General features: G+C 52.8%; 6 protein-coding genes across 6 annotated transcripts; 2 read left to right on the top strand and 4 right to left on the bottom strand.

The window, feature by feature from the left end:
* Positions 1 to 2,480: 2,480 nt before the first annotated feature.
* Positions 2,481 to 4,221, top strand: ColSpa_01345 (7-alpha-hydroxycholest-4-en-3-one 12-alpha-hydroxylase; the record flags this gene model as incomplete). Its single annotated transcript, XM_049267557.1, has 3 exons — positions 2,481 to 2,668; positions 2,737 to 3,195; positions 3,255 to 4,221. The coding sequence occupies 3 exons, from the start codon at positions 2,481 to 2,483 to the stop codon at positions 4,219 to 4,221; spliced, it is 1,614 nt and encodes a 537-aa protein (XP_049123514.1).
* Positions 4,222 to 5,121: 900 nt separating this feature from the next.
* ColSpa_01344 (vacuolar ATPase assembly integral membrane protein vma-21) lies at positions 5,122 to 6,918 on the top strand (the record flags this gene model as incomplete). Its single annotated transcript, XM_049267556.1, has 1 exon — positions 5,122 to 6,918. One exon carries the CDS (start codon positions 5,122 to 5,124, stop codon positions 6,916 to 6,918), a length of 1,797 nt encoding a protein of 598 aa, XP_049123513.1.
* A 289-nt stretch (positions 6,919 to 7,207) lies between these two features.
* Positions 7,208 to 10,497, bottom strand: ColSpa_01343 (protein SYG1; the record flags this gene model as incomplete). Its single annotated transcript, XM_049267555.1, has 5 exons — positions 7,208 to 7,965; positions 8,013 to 8,307; positions 8,360 to 8,449; positions 8,500 to 10,388; positions 10,458 to 10,497. 5 exons carry the CDS (start codon positions 10,495 to 10,497, stop codon positions 7,208 to 7,210), a joined length of 3,072 nt encoding a protein of 1,023 aa, XP_049123512.1.
* Positions 10,498 to 15,644: 5,147 nt separating this feature from the next.
* Positions 15,645 to 16,165, bottom strand: ColSpa_01342 (putative methyltransferase tdiE; the record flags this gene model as incomplete). Its single annotated transcript, XM_049267554.1, has 2 exons — positions 15,645 to 16,068; positions 16,116 to 16,165. The coding sequence occupies 2 exons, from the start codon at positions 16,163 to 16,165 to the stop codon at positions 15,645 to 15,647; spliced, it is 474 nt and encodes a 157-aa protein (XP_049123511.1).
* Positions 16,166 to 16,383: 218 nt separating this feature from the next.
* ColSpa_01341 (uncharacterized protein) lies at positions 16,384 to 16,587 on the bottom strand (the record flags this gene model as incomplete). The annotated part of the gene is made up of 1 exon (XM_049267553.1): positions 16,384 to 16,587. One exon carries the CDS (start codon positions 16,585 to 16,587, stop codon positions 16,384 to 16,386), a length of 204 nt encoding a protein of 67 aa, XP_049123510.1.
* A 2,463-nt stretch (positions 16,588 to 19,050) lies between these two features.
* Positions 19,051 to 19,275, bottom strand: ColSpa_01340 (uncharacterized protein; the record flags this gene model as incomplete). The annotated part of the gene is made up of 1 exon (XM_049267552.1): positions 19,051 to 19,275. The coding sequence occupies one exon, from the start codon at positions 19,273 to 19,275 to the stop codon at positions 19,051 to 19,053; it is 225 nt and encodes a 74-aa protein (XP_049123509.1).
* Positions 19,276 to 20,793: the final 1,518 nt, after the last annotated feature.

Below are 20,793 nucleotides of genomic sequence, written 5' to 3'. Positions count from 1 at the left end.
CTCTTAACCGTTTTGACACTACCCAAAATGAAGCTCTCCTACAAAAGTCTCATCTGCATTTTCGCCTCTCTCGACGCCATTTCAGCACAGCCATGCCAAGCTTACGGTCCCGACGCAATGATCGTACAAGGGGGTATCGGATACCGTTTCTATAATTCCGATCCGAACCACTGGAGCTGGAACGCTCAAGCAGGCTCCGCTGTTATCCAAGACGACGGGTGGGCCTTCTTCGACGGCGGAAATACACATACAGCAGTAATGCTCGTAGACTACAATAACGGCGAGCGGTGGATGTACCAGCCGCCCAACGGGGAGTCGGGCTGGTGTACACTTCCAGCGGGAAGACAAAATGGTATTCTTAACGTGAAAGGTTTGGGAAATTAGGGGCGACGTGAGAAATGAGTCTGGCCACCGGACAGCGAATTTGGCATAAGTAGCGCTGGCTCCTAGACTTTCGCCTTGAATCGATTTTACGATGATTAGTATTTTCATACATAACCACCGCTCTGAATAGTGGATTAAAAGAACAAGCCACTTTCCAACCATCGTGATTCCCGCGCCTCCTTCGTATTTTGTTTTGTTATGAGACAAACTGACTGGAACAGTCTCGTCATTCAACTATTCTCCTCTACACCCCCGCTTGCAAGAACACGTCACAACATTATGCTATTTTGCGGTTGATTTCTATGATCAATGGATTCATTTTGATATTACTAGCACAGTTGGACTGACTAATACTCGGATAGACCTGCTGTTAACAAGCGCAAGTACTGTCCCCACTCAAAAGTCTGAGCCCAGTTCTCCCTATCTTTCCTATCCGCAATGAAACTATGCTGGCGATTTGAAAGGTCGATGATAACGTGCCCGAGCGACCACCTTCGTGTTGGGTTCTGTTATCATGTAGCAAGTAAGATTTCAGTTGTAACCTTGGTTCCAAATCTAAGGAGCAGATAATTGCGTAACAAAAGTGATAAGTTAAGGTTCTGCTGTTGAGGTAATCAGTATCGTGATAATCGAGATCCGTCATGCATTACCATAGACCCCAGGATATTCAAGACGAGGCCAATCTCGTCACATTAACTCTTCCGCGTCGATCGGACTGAACTGATACCCGAATACGTGGAACTATTAACAAAGCATTGACTAAGCTCCTCGTTCTAAGCCGACAACACGAACACCTGTAGATAGTCTTCACAATCTCAAGAATGGGAAACTTTCCGTCAGTTTAGTGGAGGACTTTCAATCGTGCGGTCAAGTGAATATTTCACTTACGCGAATTCCCTATAATTACGTAGACAATCACCTTCCAAGCCGTCTCGTGTGGTACGTTTGATTCCGTTGGTCATCGAAGTTTTGCAGGCTTGTTTAATTGTTACATCATGTATGTCACAGCGAAATGTCTTGAACACTCTGGACCGCTACAGGCGAAGATGTGTCCTTACATATGTGGAGAAGGATCAGGTTGCCTTGTGATTCCTACCAGCCTGTTATGGAAGCATAAGGGCAGTACCAACAGGGAAAGCACCGCAATATGTGAATACCATTAGCGGAGATAGATAGAGAAACAGAGAACCAATAAAGGAAATCTGAGAAGAAGAAGATAAGGAATTTGACGAGTTGAAGCGTTGGCTGGAACTCTCAGGCTAAAGCCAGGAATAAAATGTAATGCATGTTGAGGTTCATCTGCGTGAAAACTAATTCGCGTCTCACGGACAACAACAGGGTAGAAGCCCGATAAGTGGGGCCGGTCCACCCTAGGTATTCAGTCCAAGGTTACCGTAGCTGATGTCCGGTGCCGTGTAGGTTGTCTCCTTCGCAGCGTTCCGGAGCTGCGGGAGCCGACTTACAGTTCTCAGTGTCGAACCTTGGAGACCTGCTCACTGACCGACGGTTCTGTTTATTGGCCATTACCACCAAACGGAAAGTTAGGTGCCGCAACGGGTCTAGCACAGTAAGGGCTGACCCTGTCTTGGTTTTCTGCATCAAGTCCCCGCTGGCATATGCTTTCCGAATGCTTCACGTTGCTACTTAGGGGTTTGCTTAGTACGTCTGGTATCTGCAATATCTGTCACTCAATTCGCTGCCTGGCAGGATGGAGCTAGCATATTCAGGATGCAAAGAAATCCATCTCTGGCGTCAGAAATCAGACCAAAACCCCGGGCGCTCGTACCAATGATATGGGGCCAGAGCCCACGGGCCAATCAACCCAGCTTAATTACAGCCTTTAGATTGTCTCTTGAACCCAAATCGGGGCGCTTGGCACGTCAGCGTACCTAGCCCCTGTTTAGCGATGTAAGCGGCTGCAGTCCTCGTCTAGCAGGCGGATCCATCCTCTCCAGCACGCGCCTAGCCTGTTTGGTTGGAGAGTTTCTGGCAGTTTATCTAGCGAAAGCTCCCTTGTTTGGCGTCGTCGCTGCTTTGCACATTCTGCATCTTAATTCATGTCCCTGTTGTCGTTTGTCTCATCCGACTGACTGAAGATGGAATTGCCAGCTCTTGCCGGTACGATCTTTGCCGTCGTCGTCGTCGGCTGCTACCTGCTCGAGTCGTTCGTCTTCCTCTCCAAGGACCCGCGGGAACCTGAGTACTCCCGGCCCCGAGTACCGCTCATCGGTCACATCCTCGGTCTCAATAAGTACGGCGCCGGAAAGTACTTTACAAAGATCGCGTGAGCTACTTACCCCATCCGTCGTCCCGCCGTGTTCGTAGTCAGTAGCAATTAACTTTTCCTTCTAGAGCTCAAATCAAGGGCAGGATCTTCGCGGCGCCCATTTTCAACTTCAAGTTCTATGTCATTTCGGACCGCAAGTTCATTGCATCTATCCAGCGCAATGCCAAGACCATCTCCTTCGTGCCCTTTGCGGTCAAGGCCTCACAAAGCCTCAGCGGCATCTCCGAGAAGTCGGCGAAGCTGCAGGATCACCTCGAGGGCGGGCCCGAGGCCAAGGAGTTCGACAGAGTCCAACGCGCGACATTGGCCGCCGGCTCCGATCTTGACGAGCTGAGCCACGTTGCGACACAAGTAAAACTTGACATGATTGAAAAGCTTTTGGTTGACGCTTCAAAGTCATCTGACTCCGCCACTCGGATCGACCTGTTCGCGTGGGTCAAGCATGCTGTCACATTGTCATCGACGGAGGGCATGTTTGGGCCCCTGAACCCTTACAAGAATCCTGACCATGAGGCCGACTTTTGGTATGACAAGACTATTGCGCCGTGTATTTGTTGCAGCGTATACTGACTGCTCTGACAAGGACGTTTTCTGAAAAAGCTCACGTGCTCCTTGGTGGTGGCTTCATTGCTAACCTTCTCGCCAAGGACGCCGTGCAGGCTCGCGACCGCAACAGCCAAAGGTACGAGGAATACGTCAATCTCGGAGGCCTCGAAAACGCCTCGGGTCTGATCAAGGGCCGCTCACGCGTCATGGCTGAGAACGGCGTATCACAACGCGACATCGCTCGCAGCAACGTCGGCTTCGATATCGCGATGCTCGCCAATTACGTCCCCACGTCCTGGTGGGCCATCTTCGAGGTATTTTCTCGCCCGTGGCTCGTCGAAGAGATTCGGAAAGAAGTTAGCAAGGCCGTAAAGAAGCATGAAGACGGCAATTTTACCTTGAACTTGTCCATTCTCAAGTCCTCGTCGCCATTGCTCCTGTCGTCGATCCAGGAGGCGCAACGTCTGCACATGATCCACGCGCACATCCGCGAGGTTCTTCATGACACGATCATCACGGTGGACGATATTCCTCAACTTTTCAAAAAGGGCAACTATGTCCAGCTCAACGGCATTCCCATCCTCCGTAGTGAAGAGACTTGGGGCGCCGACGCCACATCCTTCGATGCGTACCGCTTCATCAAGATGAAGAGAAAGGCCGATGTACCTGGTGTGGCGACGCCAGGCGACCTACCACCTCACTCGTTTCCCGTCTGGGGCGTTGCGCCACACATCTGTCCTGCGCGGTGGTTCGCAACGGGCGGGGCGATGGCGCTCATCGCGTTGATGGCGTTGAAGCTGGACATGGAGGTCGAACCGGGGTTCAAGGGCGAGGGTCCCGCAGGAAGAGAGTGGAGGATGCCCAAGGTCGCGGGCGTTTTTGCTGCACTGCAGTCTCCCGGTGAACCGATTCCGGTTGTGGTGCGGCCGAGGAAGGAATTTGAGGGCAAATGTAATATCGAAACAGGAACGTCTGGAACCAGACTGCAGCTGTCGGTGGGTTGAAGTCATACAGAACTCATGCCATGCGGAACAGTATTGCTTGACAGACTCTACGCGCATATACAGCGACAAGGGTCCTTATTGTTATGCTTAGTAACTAGAGACAGGTAGTAATGGGATATATCCCCCCGCTCTCACTTGATCAACTAGTGAAAAAGCAACAGACAGTCAAAATCTGTTCTCAGAACAATCAAGGCGTCATGATCATGGCCTGGTCTCGAGCAAGTCATTTGATCCATAGAAGGAAGTAAACCAAAGAGGCAGCATCTTGCTCCCCCACCGCCGTTTCCTCTTATCTTTTGGAGTACTTCCTGGTCTGCGGTATTTGATATAATTGACCTATTAGGCTCCTCTAGTCTTTCCAATTCAGGACCTCACCCTCTCTTTACCGAATGCTTACACTCTCCAAAGTCGGACAAAGACACGCGAAGCAAGCTCTAGATCTACATCGTCGGTGAAGTTGATGTTGTCATCATTGATGTGGGTAAGATGAATGACACCACTCTTAACCGAGTTGAAGTTCCTCTGACCTTCTTGATTCGGCCAAGTGATGGTGTTTTCCCCCTCGGGCCCCATAGCAACCGACTCAAGACACTCCGATAAGATAAGAACTCGGACCGGCTTCGGCGTCGAGTCATTCGCCGGGTCCAATGAGAGCTTTCCGCGGGTCGTACCTGCGCTCGGTTCCCGCTGCGTGTCGTACCTAGGTATCGGTGCCTGTGCCTGTGCCTGTGCTTGTGGCTGCTTGGGAAGCTCCAGCTGTCTTCAACCTCAACCTCCCCCGAACAACCTCCCGCACCCACCCCCCGTATATCTCCGTCTCGCTCTCTCTCTCGTCTACAGGTCGCCACAAGACGATATATCCACTTCCCAGGAATCGCGTCATCGCATTGGTCTAAGTCAATGAACCGCTTCCTCCTGTCCAACTCCAACAGCGCCGCCGTTCAAGCTAGACATCCCCTTGACGAGTCGCCCGCCATGACCAAACACACCCCGGACTCTCTCCGCTCCCGCGTCTCCTCGCTCTCCCTCCGGCTCCAGGCAATGGAAGCCGCCGAAGCACTCTCGCGCTCCCAGTCCCCCGCGCCCTCCATGCTCGCCTCCACCACGCTGCCGTCCTCCGGCTCCAACACTGCCCCGGCCTCCAAGCCCTTCCTTCTTGCCGACATGAACGGCCGGTCGCCCGCCGAGAACCCCGTTTGCGACTCATGCTGGAACGCTCTTCGCTACAGTGAAGTTAGGCAGACCACCCGTGCCGCCCACCCGTCCGCCTGCAAGCTCTGCGCCGTTGCTGCTGGCAAGCCCGAGGCATACACCAAGCCGTTTGTCGATTTCCTCTCCGAGAACCCTACAATCTTCCACGCCGTCTCCTACTTCAAGGACAAGCTCGCCGCCGCCGGCTTCACCGAGCTCCCCGCGCGTGAGAGCTGGGCCGATAAGCTCCAGCCCGGCGGCAAATACTGGACCACCCGCAACGGCTCCGCCCTCATCGCCTTCACCGTTGGCGAGGCCTACAAGCCCGGCAACGGCGTCGCCATGGTCGCCGGCCACATCGACGCCCTGACGGCCAAGCTCAAGCCAGTCAGCTCCAAGCCCACGCGCGCCGGCTACCTCCAGCTCGGCGTCGCACCCTACGCCGGCGCCCTCAACCAGACCTGGTGGGACCGCGACCTGTCCATCGGTGGTCGTGTCATTGTCCGCGACGAGTCTTCCCACAAGACCACCACCAAGCTTGTCCGCCTTGACTGGCCCATTGCCCGTATCCCCACGCTTGCGCCCCACTTTGGCGTCGGCATGATGGGCCAGAACAACCCCGAGACCCAGGCCGTGCCCATCATCGGCCTCGAGTCCCCTTCCGACTCCTCCACCCCCGTCGAGCCCCTCGGCCCCAAGGGCGCCTTCGTCAACACTCAGCCCCCGAAGCTTGTGAAGCTGATCTCCAAGGAGCTCGGCCTCGCGTCCCCGACCCAGATCCTCAACTGGGAGCTCGAGCTCTACGACTCCCAGCCCGCGCAGACGGGCGGCCTTGACCGCGAGTTCATCTTTGGCGGTCGCATCGACGACAAGCTGTGTTCCTGGGCCGCCCTCACCGGCCTCCTCGCCGCCGAGTCCGACCCCAACGACGGCATCATCAAGCTCGTCGCCCTCTTCGACGACGAGGAGATCGGCTCCCTCCTCCGCCAGGGCGCGCGCGGCAACTTCCTCCCCCTGACCATTGAGCGGGCCGTCGAGTCCCTCAGCACCGTCGCCGACGTCCCTTTCGGCACCGACGTCCTCTGCCGCACCTTTGCTTCCTCCTTCCTGCTCTCTGCAGACGTCACCCACGCCGGCAACCCCAACTTCCTGGGATACTACCTCGAAGAGCACGTGCCGCGCCTCAACGTCGGCATCGCCATCTGCGGCGACAGCAACGGCCACATGACCACGGATGCCGTCTCTACCGCAATCCTCCAGCGCGTCGGCGAGCTCAGCGGCGCCCCGACGCAGACGTTCCAGATCCGCAACGACACGCGCAGCGGAGGCACCGTCGGCCCCATGCTGAGCGCCGCCATGGGCGTCAGGGCGGCCGATGCCGGTCTGCCGCAGTTGAGCATGCACTCGATCCGCGCGACGACGGGCGCGCTGGACCCCGGCCTGGGCGTCAAGTTCTTCAAGGGCTTCTTGGACCACTGGGAGAAGGTGGATGCCGAGTGGCAGTGAGTGATATATCCTGGAATGGCTGGCATCATATGGACGCGGAGGCTTCCGGGGAGTACATAGAAACGGTGGTTCAAGCGTGGCGTATCGAGGGTGCGAACGGGGTATGATTTACGACTGCTTGTAGGTTATGTACTAGCTCGATTAGACGCATCATTATGGATACGTTCCAAGTCACGAAATAGTTTGCCATACATGTCACATGTGAACGTTGAACGCCTAGTACGGCTTGTAATACGACTTCGAGGATCGTCTCATCATTTACGCGGATATCGATGTCTACTGATTACCATTACTGGTGCATCGGCCTCCGATCCCCGTGGTCATGCACCAGACTGCCCGCCTGGCGAATCTCCACCGAGTTCTCGTCCGACGCGACCGACTGGACTTCGTCATGCTCGTCCTCCGATTCCGAGCCGTCGTCGTCGCTCGCCATGCCGCCGGCCTCCTCCAACTGCTCGGTATCCGCATCCATCGGCTTCCTCCTCTTCTCAAAGTCCTGTCTGTGCGCCTCGGCGATGATCTTGGAGAAGCTCCGTTGCATCGTCAAGATGCCGCTCATCTTCCTGTGTCGCAGGGTACCCTCCTCCATCCTCTGCTCTGTCGGCCGGGCCGTCGTGGCACCGCTTGCATTCGAAGCGTCGGGCCTCGCGTCGCCCGTCGTCTGGGCGATGTTGCTGTCCTTGACACCGTCCTCGGCGATGTCAGACGAGTGGTGCGAGACGAGCGGCTCGATGTTGTAGGGCAGCGGCACGTCGCGCGAGGCCTTGTACTGCGCGACGTTGGCGCAGTGCTCGTTCTCGACGCGGAAGAGAGTCCACATGCCGCGGCGCGTGACTTCAGCCAGGGCGACGAGGAAGGAGACGATGGTGGAATGCTGCGCGTCGTGGGTGAAGATTGCGTAAAAGATCCAGGCGAAGCGCAAGATCGGGTCGGCCACCATGATGAAGTAGTACGGCCAGCGCTTCTTGAGGCCGGTGATGTCGCGGAGGAGCCGGTGCCGGCTGTGCGGCTGGAGGAGGGAGAAGTCCATGAACAGGTCCCAGATGGCTGCTTCGTTAGTACCGTGGCATGGGAAAGGGTGAGAGGCGACTTACAGGTGTAGATGGCGTTGATGGTGGAAAAGGTAACGAACATGGCCAGTTGGCCGTGCGTGTTATTGATGCGGTACATGGAGAGCGACATGGCGGCCAGGATGGACATCGTGTACTTGCCGCCGTTTACCAGGTGAGGGAAGATGTTCCTGGTGTCTCTGTAACGGCGCAGGCATTGTAGGAAGCGCCAGATGGGAGGCAGGGTGCCCAGGAAACCGAGGAGCCGGGAATGGTTCGAGTTGCACTGCACCGGATTATCCCAGGCATTGGCGTATATGCAAAAGAACAGCTCGATATTCTAGAGGGCGTCAGCTGAGGCATCCAGCGAGGCGCAGATCGTGTCAACTCACACACATGGCATATGTTAGGGAGCAGTAGATATCGCCGAGGAAGAAGTCTCGGAACTCGACCGGATACAGGCCGGCAAGCAGGAGACGCCACTAGAAGCTGTCAGTCTTTCGTCCCCCAAAGGCTCGCGAAAGAGACTTACATGAGCATATGCGAACCACCTTCGACTCCTCGCCATGAATATCGGTGCGGGCAAGAAGATAATGAAGGCCGATAGAGCTATGAGGGCTACGGGGTAGTATTCGTACACCTCATTGGTTCCATACTCGCTGAAGTTGAGCCAAATGAAAACACCGAATATGAATGTGAACAAGCTAGGAAACTCGGCGAGCTGTCGCCAGTCCAGATTGTTACGGGTATCGAACTCGAAGATAAAGGGGTAGTTGATTTTGTTCCGCGTCCAGATGGCGCAGTTGATGCAGAACATGCAGAACAGCAGGAGCATCAAGAAGTAGCCTCCGTAGATCTGCAGGAGGTAGCTCGTCCGCGATCGAACCTCTGGATCTTTGTCAAAAAGAAGCTGCCCGCCAAAGACCGCTCCCTGGATGGCAAACACCAGCCCAGTACCCAGCAGTATTCCACACCGAAAGGCGCTGCCGGACTCGTCGCCGGGTCTCCGACTCAGACTTCGCAGCTTTCCAGCCGCAATCTTGTGGTTTCCGCGCTCAAAGTAACGAGCGTAGAGATCTTCCACAGCCTTGATGTGTCCATCGACGGCATCGCTGGTTACGAACCACGACTTGTTGACCTTCTCGTTCATATAGCGGTACGGCGGCCGGGCATTGACGGCCTTGTCGTACTTCTTGTTCAGCTTCCGGAACGCCGTCCGGTTCAGAAGGGCATAGGACTTGAGCAGCTCAAGGCCGCGGTAGAACTCCTGCAGGGCGAGCTTCAGCTTCCGCTTGGCGGTGCGGTACGGGACGTCATGTTCGTGGGGCCTTCGGATGTAATCGCGAGTCGCGTCACCGCCTTCGGCAGGACGCATGACGGGTGTCTGTGTCATTTTCGAAAGAGCCCGAGAGTTCGGCCCCGGGCGGAAGATTTTTGACTTGACGGGATCAATCCAACCGAGTGGTCCCTTCTGGAGGCCGTCGCGGTCGCCGTTGCCTCCGTTCAGGAAGTCGATTTCGGCCTGACGCTTCTGGGCGTGCAGCTCCTGGGTGCGCCGGTTCCTCATCTCATGCAGCTGTTCCTTGAGAAGGGCAAGACGCTCACCGGCCTGGTCCTCCTTCATCTTGTAGAATGCCTCAACCTTTTCCAGCTCCGAGTCCAGAAACTCAAAAAATTCCTTTTCTTTTTGTCTCACAGTATCCAAGGCCATTCCCTGGAGACCATATTCCGAATTTGTCCCCACTCGATTTAGGGGCGTCGAGAACAGTCGGCGGAGCCCACCCCGCGGCGAGGCATTGTATCCGGGTCCAACGGTCGCCGGGTGAGGTAGTCGTAGAGATGACGGGGTGCGTTCGTGCTCGGTGGCAGGTGTCCCAACCGTTCCAGGTTCATCCGCGATCATGGACGCGCTTCTCGGGAGGGCCTGGCGTGTCGGCAGCACCTCTGGCATGGAGTCTGCCTGCGGACTGGGACCACTATGATGTGACGGCGCATGTATGGCCGGCCCGGGTAGCTCAAAGGTCGTCTTCCGTTTCAAAGGGTTTACGCTCTCCTGCTGAGGCGGTGTAGGTATGAAGCTCCCGTATTGCATGTCGCTTGACCCATCGTTGCGGCCTTGTCGCTCGTTGTGCGCCGCCGCGGGGATCGCTCGTGCCGGTGTCGTTGGCTTCTGATACGCCGAGCCGACTGGGGCCGAGCCTTCGCGCAACGAGGTGCGCTCATTGGGGTGGTTCGCGCCTTTGGAGTGGCCATATTTCTGACTGTGGAAGGGCGAGTGGGCGGAAAAGAGGTTGGCGGAGATGCGGTTCTCGGCCTTGTTGACGTTGTTCGAGGGGCTACCGTTGGCGCGATTGATGGCGCGCGACACGGCCTTTACATACTTCTTGCCGGCCTTGTAGTTAAGGTACTTGATGCGCCATTCTGTTGGAGGAGTCTAGAGTCAGCATGCGGAAGAAGCAATTGGGACAGAGACACCCCGGGCTGTCGCACCTGGTACAAGGTCTTGCTCGAGTTCCTTTGCGAACTTCATGACGTAGTGGCGGCGCCCTTTGCGCAGCGGCCCACTACCTCTTGAACAGCGATTCCCGAGAGCACGAACGAGTAAACGCCATGAACCTCTGAGGCGAGATGTGAGCTGTCAGGGTGCAGTGAGGGGTTGTGTCTGTAGACCTTCAATGTTGCGTACAGAGACTCTCAGGGTGGCACCCGGACTTGTCGATCGGATCTTGGCGTTTTCGTCTGATTCCTCGCCCTAGGAATAAACCGGCAGAAACAATTGCTGTTGTTTTTTGTTCGAGGTGCGCAGAGGCGAGCGGTTCGGCTTCCTTCGCCAAGCTTCCGTCACGGCCCCATTTGCCCCGCCTTTTCTTTCGTCTGATTTTTTGTCATGTCTTATCGTTATCGCTTGTTTATCCGTTAGTGATCCGAAAGCCCCCAAAGCCCTGGCTGCAACCGGCCCAATAAACAGCGCGGCGTTATAGCAGGACATTGCGGCGGTAGAAGATGACCGAGTGCTAGAAGTCGCTGTAGCCCAAGTTTGATCGCTCGCGATCTGGTGAAGCCGGAGGCTCAATCGTCTACCAATTGGTCGTCTAGCTTATGTCAGCTTAGGATTGGTCTCAAATCGCCCACCTTTGCCCGTCAGAACCGGAACCGATTGTGTAAACGTCGAAAGGCACCCGTCTCCTCTATCTCTAGTTACTTCCAGCTTCCTGTGTTCACAGCCTCTGCCGATTGACTTTCACCCCAAGTTAGACAAACACCGTTTCATTTTCCCGGCCCTTCGAGATAGAATCATTAGCCGAATAGCCCGTTTCGAAACGTCTCAACAATATGGCCAGTCGAGGCCCCAGAAGAGTACCTACTTCCAGGGTTCAGCCGGCTTTTGAATCTGTTCCGAACAAGGTCCCGAATTTGACAGAACACTATCGTTGTTCGCAAGCATGGCCATGCCGATTCTTGAGTCGGTCTGGTCAGGGATATACTGTCTTGTGAGGTGTGACTTGCATCGCGGGCCGACGACGGCGCCAGGTACCGCACTCGTAACCCATCCATGACATGGAAGCTATGACCGCAGGGTCGCCTAGATGCTTCATGCGGTGAATTCGTAGCTTTACGCTGCGATATGCTTGTCAACACCACTGCGGCCCCTCCTCAACAACTCGTTCGACAGCCAAAAAAACACTTTTGTCCGGAAGTGCATCCGAAGCTGGGGTGGAGAGTCACTACTGGAGTCCTATTAAACACACGATCCTTGTTGTTTTGACGGATCTTGCGCCATCTAGCTGCCATAATAGGGGTAGGCGGATCCGAAAACCGAGGCTTGGCCCTGTCGAAGACGCAAACTTCCAACAGCTTGATGCATTTCAACACGGACCGCCTATCAACGGCTTCTAACAAATGGACACACGGGCCTAAAGACCCTTTTTCTCGCTTTCTGCCCCCAACAGTCTCCACGCATGTTGGTGCAGTCAGGCGGAGAACCTGTCGCCTCGCCAGGGATTCACGTCGATGGGGATGCACTTCACCGCATCGGGCATCCTGTCCACGGGCCGGTCGTCGTCCCCCGTTCCCCGGGATGGAAGTCCAGTCCAGCGCGAGCCAGGAGCTCGCCTTATCGAACGGTCCCCACGAATGCGTGGAGAGAAGGGGGGCCAGTGTGGGAAAAAAGAACGCCGTCGACGGAGAGGGGGGCCAATCATCATCGCCGCCACCAATAGACCGCTGAGAGACTTTCCGACGTCCGCTATGGACTGGGCCGAGCCTTTTTTTAACGGCGTTGCGGCCACAGTCCCCCGGGCAATGCGTTGGGTTTATGTCCTGCACCAACGGTAATGTGGCAATGACAGCTTTTGACACCATGCAGCCAGTCTGCAGAGGCAACGATGGTGGTGGTCACTCAACCCTCGGCCATGTTTGATTACCACCTTGCAGCACACGATCCCATTTAACCGCCCCAGCTAGGGCCTTGGAATGCACGGCGCGGAGATCACGGTTCCTCCCTCAGCGATAGTCGTGACTATGGTGTGCGAATCACGCTGGCCAAACTAAGACATATCTTTTGCATGTCTCATGCATGCGAGACAGTTCCGACACCTCATTCCTGGCCAAGAATGTCACATTCAACCTCAAGTGTTGCCAATGCAGTTAGCTCGGCGACATCAGCTTCAAGCATCCCATCTGAGAGTTCTCAGCTGGTCCAAGTCAGAAGCAAACTCGTCATGCCACGGGTCACTCAATGTCCCTACCCATGATTGAGTAAGCGCCCTGTTGTGGGTGTCTGGAGAACTTTTGTCCGACCACCCAGTTACACCAGCCACGAGTTCACGAGATGCCGTCGGGGCGAGCACAGCAGCTAGTTTTGTCTCACCGCGGGAAAGACGATCCGTGGAGAGTCTCGCGCCATGTGTTTTTCTCCACTCTGTGTCTCGAGTCTCGAGAACATGGACATTGACAATGGCCGACAAGGTATGCGATCCCGTCGCTGTGACAGCGCTTGCAGCATCAGATGATGCAAGGTCTCGATCTTTTCCCTGAAGGAAGCGCGGCGCGGTAGCGGGGCTTCGCTTATGAACTCAATCGCCCCGTTGAGTGGATTGGCCCGGTTGGTGGTTGTGCTGTTGGAACGAGAGTGCGCTGTTGGAGATGAGTTTCCCAATATGGGTCATGATGGGCCCCCATGCGCCGCCTACGCCGCACTCAAGCCCGCCCAACTCAAGGGAGACCCAGTTGCACGACGTGTGTGGGTTCCCTCGTTTGCAAAGAGCCATAGACGATCTTTTTACCTCATCCTGGCCTCGTTGCGTACACATCGGAGCACCTTTGAGTAGACAGGACGGGAGGGGCGAGATGGGCGAGCGGGCGTTGGTCCTTTTTTTTCTTCTTACATCCTACCCTGCAACGCAGGCTGGGTCACCACAACTGCAACAATGGTTGGCTACATTTCAAAGTCTTTTACCAAGTTGCTGGGACGGTTGAACATTCCACAGCCTTGGTTGGCTGCCTACAGCTTCCCTTGAGGCGCGAGTAGGTATCCGAGACACCAGGACACCGTAGAAGCAAATAACTCATCTATATCAGGCCTGGCTTCCCTCTTCTTACCCACCCTATTCTTCGAGGTACCCTTGTCTGTTCTTTTTTGCTTATTCTCCGAGTCTATTTGTTCTATTTCTTGCATCCAAACCCTCATGGCTGCGAAGGCCTGTGAGCGTTGACAACATTATTTGGGACGTACTTGAATCGACTCCATCCCGTGCGGGCGCGGCATCGTGAACTTGGCAAACCTCTTGGTAGCTGCCACCGAGTGCGGTCTTCGCAAATCATAATGAGTCGACCAAACCTTGTGCACAGGGCCTCTCGGAAGTGTCTGAGTAGCCTCAGACGAACGCTTTCAAGGGATAAAACACGGTCAGGCGACAAATCGAGCATCAGTGGACGGTCTTCGACAAGCTGGTCCTCATTCTCAACGATCTCTCTGTTCACGACAAAGACTATGGAAGAAGACGAGTCTATCGTCGTCGACGATTCCATCCCCGAAGACTCAGAAAACGATATATCCGCGCAACCGCTGAACCAGTTTCATTATTTCCAGCAACTGCCCCCTGAGATTCGTCAACAAATTTATCAAGAGTTCTGGGTGGTTGCCGGAGTCGAAAGGCATGCGTTCCTACACAACAGAAAGATCATATTCTCGCCCTGTATCACGGACCATGCAGCGCCGGATGAGCGGCAGATCGGGGTTGCGAAGGCTTTCGAGAAGTCCGGGAGCAACGCAGAGGTGCAACCGCACCCAGAGTGGTATAAGAGGATGACTTCGAGATGGTGTAACCACTGGAAATGCGAGGAGTTGTGGGAGGACGTGCGAGACGGGAAGGAGATTGACGCGCACAAGACGCAGTCTTATATGTCTCTCCTTCTGTCTTGCAAATGGATGTAAGTTGCATCCACGGTCGACTACTGACATCTCCCTGAAGCGAGTAACGAATCTGATCGCCACCCCAGATACGACGAATGCCACGAAACTTTCAAAGAACACAAAACCCTTACAATCACAGACGGCCACACCCTCCAGCGCATCTTCCACTGCCCGCGGCCCAGCTACCTTTACGAGGCGACCTACATCAATATTTCCCTCCGAGAGGACAGCGGCAACTACCTCTACCTCAATGGTGCCTCGATGTGGCACATCCTCTCAGAACCCGAGTTCAAGGTGTCGCACGTCTACCTCTGGCTCGATGCCGAGTGCCCCGTCACCCGCCGGTTGCTGACCGAATTCCGCGAGCTGGTCAACTGCGTACCGTCCTCCGTCGCACAGCGGCTAACAATCAATTTCCCATGCGACGCCGAAGACGGGTTCTGGGCGTGGGATGAGGTCGAGATCGAGACGCAGGACAGCAAGTGTGGGGGCGTCCGGACGAAGAAGTTGGAGCCGTTCATACCCGAGTTCACGGCCGTTGCGAGGGGGAGACAGAGGTTCAATGAGACTTCAGGGGGGTATGTGAGTAGTGCGGATCGGGGGCGTCCATGGAGGAAGATTTTACGGGCGAGCAATCCCTTTGAGGATGTTATGCTATACGGAAGGGGGTTCCTTGATAATGCGTACATCTAGGAGATCAGGGTTTATTCAGATACCAGTCCAATACAGCGACATTTCTGATGATTCGTTCTCATTCAATACGGATATTGTTTGCTAAAGGGTGCTAATATGCCCAATCACATGAAAGCCTGCAAACATCATGACCAATAGGGTCTACGGATCTTCTCGGATAGTCTCACCGTTATAGTGATTCGTGGACCAGCTCTGTGGCTTTTCTCAGATTCACTCGTTCCGGGAATAGAGTTGTTACACGAGACTAAACTCCATCCAGCTAGGTATACAAGTAATCACCCTGGTCACATGTATTACAGCTGTAGGTGCATGAACAGCGGAAAGATACCACACACACTAATATTCCTTTTGCATAGTTTCCAAGTAATAATATGTTCACGCTTTGAAGAAAGACGAGGGCAAAATTTTACTTTCCGGAGAATACATCAGGGTTTAATTAGTAATTCAGTCGAACGTTATTTCACTTTCCCTGGTTTTAAAAGGCTTCTTTCCGTAGATGGACCAGCTAGTAAAGTCAGTAAGCCGTGTTCTTGGGGGTGCAGATATGCGGCCAAGGATCTGGGGTTGTCTTACATGTTGAAGTAAGCATGGATATTCCGATCAGCAAAATCCTTGCGAGCACCCATGGTCGTTAGAAGCACCTCTTCCTTTGTCCAGTTCAATCCTCGCGTATAAGATGCCATAAACATCCCTTCCAGATTAGGTGCGAGGTTCTCGTAATTCCAGATACCGAGTTCCTTGTGCTTCGAGTCCCTAGGCCAGCTGTTTGTCGGCCACTTGAATCGCCGGATATGGACGTCTTCAAATCCCGCGTCCTTCAAGACCCCTTCCATGCGAGAGAATTTCTCAAAAGGCGATCCAAGGGCTGCCAGTCCTTCGGCCCACAAGTCGAAGCTCTTCTTAAGGTTGCACTGGTCAGTAAGCGTACCGTCGTCCGATACAGGAATAGCATCGACCTCGTTGAGCTCAAGGTAACCGCCAGGACTCAAATTACTACTAACGATTAGAAGGTCATGGATTGAAGACTTCAAGAGACTTACTCGTAGCATTGTTTAACATATCTAGACCAGTTACGGATGCTGCCCGTCATCATCCGACTGTGAATATAATCAAAAGGCTGTGAAAAGTTCCATTCTTCCTCGATGTCATCGATCTCGAATCGAACATTAGGTGGAACACTAGCAGTCAGGGTAAGTTAGTATTGTGAAACGTGTAAATCGATCCGGGAGGGGAAGCGCCGTACAAGCCGGGTTGGACAGCCGATAAATCGACACCAGTGACCTAACGAATGTTCAGCACAAGGTCTCTTTAGAAGGTAAGGATTTGTCTAATCACATTAGATTCTGGGTGCTCATCGCCGAAGTCAATAGCCCAGATCCCGGAACCGGTGCCGACATCGAGAACTCGCCCTACCTTGAACTCCCGGTCGTTAGGCGGTGCAGTTCCGAGCTGGTCGTCAAACGTCCGAATGAAAAGATTGTGTTGCAGGTCTAAACCGACCTCGAGGTCCATGATCAGTTTCCAATGCTTGGGTCTAAAGTGCACGAGAAAGCGTACCGAGTCTATCGTTTTCTCTCTCATCATTTGGCATCGCATACTCTGAGTCTGTCAGTCCCACTCAAAGCGTGTCCTACTTCATCAGATAAACCTACTTCCGTCCTTGTATTTGTGGTATGTGCGTCCGTTCTCAATCCTGTAATCAAGGATAGAGCTGGTCACGCTCGTGGTTGACGAAGCAAGACTCTCCTGAGAAATGTCAAATTAGTGCTGTGATTCAGGTGGTCCAAAAATTGGGCTTCCGGTTTCCCTACTCGGCTCACCGAACTGTCATCGTCCAAAATCTGGGGAAGGATTGAGATTAGTTCATGCGCTGAAGTCAACGACTCGGACAAAGACTCGTACCTCGTCGGCTGCAAGGAATCCATTGTCGTCAACTGCAGATGTTTGCTGGGCTAGGTCTGCATTGCCAACCTGGCTGCTGTTTGCTTGGTTATCGGCCATTGCACGGTATCAACGCACTCTTGCCTTTTTTCCAATCGCTATAAAGTCCAAGACAAAGTATAGGTACTCAATCTCCTCTCGGCCACCTTATATACTTGTGAAAATTTCCAACAGGCCTAATATTGTGTCGCTTCGCGGTGATTTACCCTCTTTGGGACAACTGAGTTGTTTGTCCTTGTTTACCCCTCTTCTCAGCAGGAAACAACACGCGTATGCTGCATGATACAAGTGCTTCTGCATCTCGACCCCGGTGGAAAAATGAATACCTGCCAGGAATAGCAGCTGGTATGTGGCGCAGATAACAGCCGGCGGTTATGTGGTCTCTTCCCCATGTCAGTTGTTGCATGCTGCAAAACTGCCCCCATTCCCCCACTTTTACTGGCCTTCTCACCCAAAGCACCACTAACAATGGAACAGATTTTATGATTAGACGTCCATGTAGATATGTTTGTCCTTAGCATGGAACTGTTGACAGGGGTGAAAAGCACATTGATTGTCGGTAAAACATCAATCATGGTGGCCATCTTAGAAGCATCTTCAGCGTAAAATTCACAAGATAAAGGATGTTAAATAGTCGATATGAACTCAGTCTAGAAACCCCCGCAATCAACATCGTTCGAGCAAGTCGTCAAACCACAGCCAAGTATCAGAATACCACATTCAGTCATGTTCACGAACTACCTAGGTTTCAAGGGCTTCCTTCCATGGATGGACCATCTAGACGAATTAGCAAATGCTCGTTAGTTGGAGGTAGATTCTCAATCTTACATGTTGTAGTATGCGTGGATGTTCCTGTCCGAACAGTCCCTACGGGCCTCCATTGCAAGCACAAGGACTTCCTCTTTCCTCCAGTTCATTGCTCGTGTCAGAGGGGCCATGAGGAACCCCTCCCAGTTGGGAGAAAGATTCTCATGATTCCATATCCCTAACTCCTTGTACTTAGGGTCCTTAGGCCAGCTGTTCGTCGGCCATTTAAAACGGCTGACTTGGATATCTTCAAATCCAACATCTTTCATAACGCCTTCAAGGCGGCTGATATCCTCAAAAGGCGATCCCAGAATGACCAGTGCTTCAGACCACAAGCGCACAGCTTTCATCAACGAAGATTTCTCAGTGAGGGTCCCGTCGTCAGAAACAGGAACTGCGTCTACATCGTTAACCTCAAGGTAACCCCCAGGGTTCAAGTGCCTAGGCTCTTGGTCAGAATTCCATCCACACATTTAAAAAGCAGAGTACTAACTCATAGCATCTGCGAATATATGTCTCCCAGTTACTGATACTACCGGTCATCATTCGGCTATGAATGTAGTCGAAAGGCTTTGAAAATGACCACGGCTCCTCAATATCGTCAACCTCAAATTTGACATTTAGCGGGACACTATAACGTTAAGTCAGTATTCTATAATGGAAGGTTCTTTGTGGGATAGTAGTTTAGTTACAATTCAATTTGGACGGGAGACAAATCGATACCTGTTACCTATTTGAATGTTAGCGCGCAAGAATGTTCATGGCTAACGACTTTCTCACATCAGATTCAGGATGCTCGTCGCCGAAATCAATGGCCCAAATCCCAGATCCAGTTCCGACGTCAAGGACCCGTCCAACGTTTGAGTTCAGGTTATTCGGTGGTGCAGTACCGAGCCGGTCGTTGAGTGTCCGGATTACAAGGTTGTGCTGCAGGTCTATATTGGCCGGGCATCAGTACGCACACAACGAAGATGTCTTAAAGCAAACAAAGGAGGCATACCGAGTCGATCTAACTCTTGGTCGTCGTTGGGAACCACGTATTCTAGGCCGCTTAGCATTGGGTTTCCCGATTTTTGGCCATAGTCGTTAGTAGACTTACTCCCGTCCTTGTATGCATGGTATTTTCGCCCATTTTCCACCCGGTACTCGAGGACCGAATTCGTTATACTTTTAGTGGATGAAGCATATCTCATCTAAGAATTTCTGAATCAGTTTCTGTAATACATGCTAAATCTTCAATCTTGTGCACTCACGTAGCTCGACGACGAGCCATCGTCCGTGGTCTTGAGGGCAAAACGTCAGCATGCATAGATTGTCGCGGGCCAAGAGAGGTCTGACGTCGTCTGCGGCAAGGGCAGCATTGATCTCATCTGCAATGTTCTTTGGGACCTGGGTACTGGCGCTGGGTGGGCCGTCTCCCATTACAGCAGTAATTCTAGTGCTATCCGACATTGTGCGGGTGAGGACACAGCTGAAACTCGAAAGTTCTTGTCGACGCACGAATGCGGCGACCACTCAATGCATACATGAATCCGAATATATACCAGGTGGTCGGATCAGAATTGGACTCGCTACGCGGCGATTTGTCCACTTTGGGAGATCCGAATTGTTGGTCCTCATTACCCCTCTTCTCGACTGGAGACAATCATGCATGTTGGTTACAGTCCACATGAGTTACAGACACTTTACAACAAAACCCCTGTCGCAAATGGTTTGTTTTCTTTGTTTGGCCAAGCGCGGCACTGGGGATCATTAAGTCACTGCAGGTCCTCTTCCGCAGGTTCTGTGTTGCTCCGTATAGGGACAAATTTACCCACTTGCATTTGATCAGTCCTTCCAGTCCTCAGACTTTCGGTCTTGACCAGCGCCAGGATTATGGACTGATATAAGAAAGATATGTAACAGACATGTTGGCTTTGTGGCTCTCAGCGCTCAATCTTCTACCAAATACATTCGAAAGTGGTATAATAAGAATGATCGCACATTTCCTTCGTTTGCACAAGGGGCTTATTGTTTACTTGCTTCAACAGACTAAGCCCTGTTCTACGAAACCGGGAAGCTGAGATCGATGATTCGCAGCGACGTCCAAACAAGCATTGATACAATCAGACTCACGACAGATTTAATAAGCATGACCCCACGGGCAAATCAAGTCTCAATTCGGTTAAACAGTCATATTTTGATGCATGATGCGCAGCCGTTCTTCCGTTGAATTTTAAAACAATATTGAATACGTGCTTTGCGGTTCTCTTGCTGAATAGTGTGAGCGGTCGAGATGGAACCAGATCAAATTAACCAGGCCTCATCCATTGAATAAGGTAACGCTATACATGTCCTTCAGTACAGTCCATGACTATTAGTCCGGTTATTATGGTACGTCTCCTGTTACTCGTTTGTTAGGATGCTGGAAGGTTATAGCTGGGGAGGCGGTTATCAGTAGTAAGGCTATAACCAGTATCATAGCAATGTATATAATAATCAACATTATCCCATCTGGCATATTGTCACTGCTGCATCTTCCGCCATTTCTGGCATGCTGTGGTGCATGTCCGTATTCTATGCTCAATAGTGAAGACAGGGTCCGTGTATTGAATAGAGTATCTAGAAGGAAATAAACCCCTCTTTTGAGAATGAGCGAAGAAGCCCTTCGAGGATATTCTAGTCGATAAAATTGATTTACAGTGTATGCTAGGCTTGCTAAAAAACACAATGGTGTAAATAGCAATTGGTTTAATTGGCCAACGTTAGTACAAGAGAATAGCACTTTAATACCCGGCCACGCAGGTCTCCAAATGCGCTGCAAACCAAGAACCGAGCTGATTTCTAGAGTTTTTTTGCCTAGACACTAAAGACAACGCTAGGGATCTCGGGTTACTCGGTTTCTTCTCCTAATTCTTTGACTTCTCGGTTTCTCGGTTTTTCCAGTTAGAAACCGAAGTTGTTAGTGATGATGGATCGGCTTTACCCCGG

This window comes from Colletotrichum spaethianum (genome assembly GCF_022836535.1).
Source record: "Colletotrichum spaethianum MAFF 239500 DNA, contig02, whole genome shotgun sequence".
Lineage (NCBI taxonomy): Eukaryota > Fungi > Ascomycota > Sordariomycetes > Glomerellales > Glomerellaceae > Colletotrichum > Colletotrichum spaethianum.
This window is presented reverse-complemented; position numbering and strand designations above follow the sequence as displayed.